Genomic DNA, 6,466 nt, shown 5'->3' with positions numbered 1-6,466 from the left:
TCTTAACCACTGAGCCATCTCTCCAGCCCAGAATGAGATCTTCTAACACCCTCCCCACTGTAACCCGAATGCCAAAAGAAGTAAAACTGTTCCCGCCCCAGGCTAGGGATGTGGGGTTCAGTGGTTAGAGCATGATGTAGCTTTGTCAAGGGTTCTGGGTTCCCCTTCTCAGCCCAGCAAAGCAAACAGGACACTAAAAAGACTTCCGAGGAAAAGCAAGGGCCTGAACCCAGTGGGGTGAGACGGAGAGACGGAAGCTGCTTCAGGGCAGGGCTGAGGGCCTCCTCTGGTCTGCATCCTGCTGTGGAGTCAGGGACCCCACCTGGGGTGCTGACCCAGTGGTGTGGAGCTGGGCCCAAGGGATTGCTTGCCGTGGGGAGACAGTTTCATTGTGGCTAGCCGTACCCAGGTCCTGAACTGTCACACATGGTTTTGTGAACTTAGCAATGAGAGGAACAGAAAGTTTAGCAGAGTCTGGGGTTCCGTGGAATGGGGCTTGTGAAGTGCTTGCACACAGGCCCCTGGCTGCCAGAGTTTAGATTCCTAGGGTACAAGTGAAAACTGGCTGGGTGGGAGGGTCTGCTTGTAATTCCAGTTTGTGGGAGACAGAGAGTGGGAATGCCCAAAGCCAGCCAGACTAACATGGTGAGAACCTGGGCCTCTCACAGGAGTGCATGTGCATGCACGTGCACGCACGTACTGTGCCACACAAACATGTACACACACCACACAAACACCAACCTGCTCCTGCCCATTCTCCTGTGGCCCCCATACTGTGACACTCCAGCAGTCAGACTGAGAGCCGCATGATTAGGGTGTGCAATTCAGTGGCGTTAGGTACCCTCAGAAGCACCCCACTGTCCTGTGAGACTCTGCCTTTGCTAACTGAAACCCCACCTTTTAAGCAGCACCCCGCTTTCCTGCCCAGGGCAGCCCTGGCTCCACTTTCGGTTCCAGAACTCAGGGGCTCTGGGCGCCACGCGTCAGTGCTGTCCTGCAGTAGGTACCTTTCTGTGGTGGCTTTCAGTTAGCACAGTGCTCCTGGGCTCCTTCATGCCGCAGTGTGTGTCAGAATTTCCTTTCCTTTCAAGGCTCCTCCATTGTGTGGAGGAACTGTTTTCCATATCCATTCAGCCCTGGACTCAGTGGCTCTCTCCCTTAGTTATTCCCACCACAGAAGACAGAAAAGTGCTTTTGTTGGTTTTGACAGAAGCCTCCTGGAGCCCAGGCTAGCCTTGAACTTGCCCTGTAGCTGAGGATGACTTTGAACTCCATATCTGCCTGCTTCCATCTCCCAGGGGCCGGGATTATAGGCAGATGCCTGGCTAGGAATGTTCTTTTAAAAGGAGTGTGGGCTCCGGGTGAGCTGTGGGTTGGGGCAGTAGATGTGAGCCTTAGTGCTGTGTTATTAGGCCTGACCGGAAAGTGGGTGGGTCAGTTAGGCTCATGGGCAGTAAACCCCACTCCCTGGCTACATCTGAACAAGCGCTGCCTCGTTCCCTGTTGGGCCTTGTTCCACCCGGGGTTCTTCTGGGTAATAGTCCCTGGGTCTGTCATCTGAGGGACCCTGAAGCCCAGAGAGTGTTTTCCAATAGCCACAGGTGCTTGGGAACTGCAGGGTGTCTCTGTGTCCCCATAGTAACTTAGCTAGGCTGGTGGCGCCTCTCCTGAGTTTCTGTACCAGCCCTGGCAGTCTCCGCAGGAGGCCTTTGCTGTGCATGTGCCTTGGATTGGTAAGCATCTGTACAGCTCCTGCAGTCTCCCTGGGATACGTATGATCCTTCTGAGGGTCCCAGGGTGAGGGGGAGCTTGCCTGGGTTCTCCTGCCACTGAGGGAGACTGTGACTCCACTGGGAGTAAAGCCTGTGGGATTCCGTGTTCAAGCTCAACACCCACCACAGGCTCAGCAGGTAGAGTGTGTCCCTTCTACCTGACACACTCACATCCCAGGAGGGACAGATGTGGCAGGAGGAAGTTCTACTGAATTGCGCTCCCACCCTAGGCTGTATTCCTAGGCTGTGTGTCCAGTAGAGGCCCTAGCCTCTGAGAGGCCATGGCCTCCACCCTGACTAAGATCATAGAACTGTGTGGCTTCATATGGTTATTCCACTGGTGTTCATGAAGGCCCTACTTTGCCAGTGTTTGTCATTACTGTAGACTCAGTGACAAGTCCCTGTCAAGTTTGGGCTTCTCCAAATCCCAACTGACATCTAGGAGTTTAATGACTGTGGCTTTCATGGAGGGTGCTTGCCTTCAATGGTGGTCTGGCCTGGGAAAGGTACTCAGAGAATAGTCTTGTAAAAATTGTTATATATACATAGCTTTAAGGTTATGTATATATTGTATGTATATGGGTGTCTTGCCTGCATGTACATCACAAGAAGAGGGAACCGGATCCCATGGGACTACAGTTATAGATGGTTGAAAAACTACCATGTCGGGGCTGGGACTTGAACTCAGGACCTCTAAAAGATCAGCAGTGCTCTTAACTGCTGAGCTATGTTTCCAACCCTCCAAAATATTTTGAGTGTGTGTGTGTGTGTGTGTGTGTGTGTGTGTGAGTGTGTGTGTGTGTGTGTGTGTGTGCACATGAGTGCAGGTGCCCACATAGGCCAGATCTCCTGGGGTTGGAGTTAAGGATTTTTGTGAGCTGCTGATGTGGGAACTGAACTTGGGTGCTCTGTAAGAGCAGTGGGTGAACTACTGAGTCATCTCTTCAGTCTAGCACTTGGGTTATTGAAGCAGCCTGTGATTGGACTCAGCTTACCTGGTATTGAGTGTCCCGTTTATTGTCTGCTCCATCCCACGTCAGCCCCACGAGCAAAGGGGGTTGAATACCTCCTGTCTCCAGGGTCCAGGACAGTACCTGACCCATCCTAAGAATGCAGAAAAGCCTTACCGGTGACTGAGCCTCACATCTGACCCTCTTTGCCCCCTAGGTCTAGCTGGGAGCTCCCCGACCTTCAGGAAGGAAAGATCGAGGCCATCAGTGACTCTGATGGGGTGAACTACCCCTGGTACGGCAATACCACGGAGACCTGCACAATTGTGGGGCCCACCAAGAGAGACTCCAAGTTCATCATCAGCATGAACGATAACTTTTACCCCAGCGTCACGTGGGCCGTGCCCGTCAGTGAGAGCAACGTGGCCAAACTGACCAACATCTACCGGGACCAGAGTTTCACCACGTGGCTGGTGGCCACCAACACCTCCACCAATGATATGATCATCCTACAGACCCTGCACTGGCGCATGCAGCTTAGCATTGAGGTGAATCCCAACCGGCCCCTGGGCCAGCGCGCCAGGCTGCGGGAGCCCATTGCCCAGGACCAGCCTAAAATCCTAAGCAAGAACGAGCCCATCCCGCCCAGCGCCCTGGTCAAGCCCAACGCCAACGATGCTCAGGTCCTCATGTGGAGACCCAAGTACGGGCAACCGCTGGTGGTGATCCCGCCCAAGCACCGGTAACAGCCAGGCTGCTGCGAGGTGAGACTCAACCTAGTAACGATATTACTGCTCAGGAGGAAACCCAGATGCCATGTCCGGCCATTCAGAAAAATACAACCATTCTACCTTCTCCCGGGGCGGATCTCACTGTGCTAATACCGGCTGGCCTCCTGGCTCCTCCACGTGCTTCCCCGCAGGGAGGGGGGCCAAGGGACAACAGGCACCCACCCCACCCCACCCCCAGGGCTCCTCTCCTCCTATCACAACCTCAGTGTTCATTGACTCTCTGAAACCCCGCTTTTTTTTTTTTTTTTTTTAATTTCCCCCTCCTCTTTGTGGATGCAGGGGCAGGGGAGGAGGCTGTTTGTCAGGGGCCCCAGCCTGCTCGTCCTGCCTCCCCTCTGCCTGCCCTCTGCCATGCGGCCTTATGTAGACTTGCTTTGCCAAACTTCTGCCTTAAGCTGAATTTAAAGGAGAGAAAGAACTGGAAAGACCACGGATCTCTGCCCTACAGGACTTGCCCTCTTCTGTCAGCGCTGGGAAGAGGGGAGGCCCACCTGAGCCGCGCTCCTCCTCCTGGGCGCCTGGGTGAGGGGCAAGAGTGCGATCTCAGGTCTAAAACCATCTGTTTTATCCCGTTATTTGCGCAGAATCAAAACCACAGACTCTGCTTAGAGCTTCTATTCCACCCCAGTAGGACCCCTCCCCAGTACCTGCTGGGGTGCGAGCTGAGCAGGGCATAGATCCCTGACCCCTCCTCTCTCCTCAGTAGCCTTAACTTGCCTGGTGGAGGTACTCTGGGAGAAGAAATGGGGAGTCCCCAAAGTGTTGGGGTGGAGATGGGTCACTTTCTCACCTTTGCTATCTCTAGAGCCCACCCCTAGGAATGTGGCTTCTTCTCTTCCATTACCATGGTCCCAAATGCCTGGCGGGGTTGGGGTCGGGACATTGCCACCGAGTCTGGACATTCCCAGGCGTCTTAAGGTAAAGGTGGCATGCCCTTTCCTCCTGGCCAGCACTGTCACACTTGAATCTGGGGTTTCAGCACCCAGGGATGCCCATACGCTAGCACACTGTAAAGAAGCCGCATCAGGGCTTCTGGTTTCATTCTCAGGGGAAGCGGCTCCCGGACTCTCTGGGGTGGGCTGCATATAGGCGCTAAGCACCAGCTGGAGGGTGCTTGGGTCCCTCCCCTCCCCATCATAGGTGCTCCTGGGGGCAGGGTGGAGGTCTGGGGAGCAGTCAGCTGACTCACTTGGGGAGGTATCAGGCCATGGTGAAACTGGCTTGACACATGGTAGGCAGTCTTGGGGTCTCCCTTCTGGAGCCCTAGAACTTGTCCTTGAGTGATGCCATGGTTTCTAGAAATGTCTGTTTTGAGTGGCTTGAGGGACACTCCGTTAAGCGTGCTAACAGCTGCATCACTGGATTCGAACCAGTAATAAGCACAGAAAACCGTTACCATGAGACAAAGAATGTTTTTGCTGCTGCTGAGCCATTTGTGGGGGAGCCTCGGAGGCAGCGTGGGAGGGCACAGCTAGAGCCTAGCCCTGTTTCTACACTCGAGACGCTTGTCCTTCCGGCTGGGGGTTGCAGTCACCTGGAGCGCACCGAACAGAGCATGCCCAGGGCACAGTTGGCTGGAGAGCCACTTGTCAGGGCTGGACCTCCCTGGAGCCTCCCCTTTCTCTGTCACCTTAGCTGGGAGAGCCATGAGGTCTCTGCCCCACACTAGATCAGGGTTGGCTGGTGACTGGAAAGGCCTTCTCTGTGCGCAGGACTTCCTTGCCCCAAAGAAAAGAGACAGGCCCTGATGAGGGTTGGGAGCGAGTCCTGGTCCTGGGCTGAGTGGTCTCTAAGGGTTTGGTGGGAATAAGGATTAGGAATCACAGTAGGGACGGCCTGAACTGCTCTGGACAGGGGGACCCCCAAACCCACATTTCTTGCACTCCTTCCCCACTGCATGCCTGGCTTTGCCCACCTGGCTTCCTCGGCTCCTCTTTCCTCTCTACCCTCCTGCCTGGCAGAAGACAGACGGGGCTAGGGAGAACCCCAGAGAGGCTGTGTGGATCTGGACGAGAACGCCCAGCTCCTCTTGGGTTGCTCCCCTTGGTCCATTGCCTCATGTGGTTGACAGACCCCAGGCTTCCCTCCACTGTTGTCCTTCACACCCATGCCCACCCGGGTATGGACACTCACTGTTTCTAGCAATAAGCACCAACTGTCCTTGGTCACGGACAGTACTGTGAACACGAACCCATGCGTGCACTTACCAGCAGGCGCGAGACTCTTGAAGACAATGTCAAAGAAACCTTTTTTTTTTTTTTTTAAGATTAAAATAAAAGATATAAAGAGAAATAAAATTAATTTTAAAGCACCCTTGGCTCTGGTGGCGGTTATGTCGGGTAGCAGGGTCACTGTGGCCGGCCAGCTGAGAGTGTTTGGGAGACGATGTGTGGCTGTGGTTCCTGTGTTGAGTGCCTGAAGACAGGGACTTGGGCCTGTCAGCCTGTACACCCTCTTACTCACGCTCCTGTCTCCATCGGGACTGGCACTGGGATTGTAGAAATATTCCTGACTAGTGTCCCGGAAGGACAGTAGACTTAAGAAAAGCTTTTGCAGGAGTGTGTGTGTGTGTGTGTGTGTGTGTGTGTGTGTGTTCCTTGCCCATGCACTCCACATGTCTGTAGAGACCAGAGGTCAAAGTCTTCAAGGGGTCTCTGTTTTATTTTTTGAGGGAGAATCTCTTGAGGAACCTGGAACTCACCAATAGGTTAGACTGGCTGCCCAGCAAGCGTGAGTGACCCGGTGCTGGGGTCGTTGACTTACACTACGGTGCCCGGCTTTACCTGGGCTTGGGGAATCCATTCTAGTCCTCCTCCGTGTGCAACAGGCACTCAACTGACTAGCCCCAGCTTTTGGAACATTTGTGTGGAAAGTTGGGGGACCCACAGTTGCTAGAGTGACTCTGTCCTGATGGTGGACTCCTGGCACAAGATCATTTATGTGGACTTGGATG

The 6,466-nt window shown here is 54.2% G+C and overlaps 1 protein-coding gene across 2 annotated transcripts in view; it reads left to right on the top strand.

The window, feature by feature from the left end:
- Fam78a (family with sequence similarity 78 member A) overlaps nt 1-5,749 on the top strand; it is a 17,990-nt gene extending 12,241 nt beyond the window's left edge. For both annotated transcript variants that reach the window (XM_029535800.1, XM_021194758.2), the window contains one exon: nt 2,940-5,749. In XM_029535800.1, coding sequence (XP_029391660.1) covers nt 2,940-3,468 — 529 coding nt within the window. In that variant the 3' untranslated portion in view covers nt 3,469-5,749. The remainder of the gene's footprint in view (nt 1-2,939) is intronic.
- The last annotated feature ends 717 nt before the right edge of the window (nt 5,750-6,466 follow it).

Source organism: Mus pahari, chromosome 3, assembly GCF_900095145.1.
Source record: "Mus pahari chromosome 3, PAHARI_EIJ_v1.1, whole genome shotgun sequence".
NCBI classification, from domain to species: Eukaryota; Metazoa; Chordata; class Mammalia; order Rodentia; family Muridae; genus Mus; species Mus pahari.
This window is presented reverse-complemented; position numbering and strand designations above follow the sequence as displayed.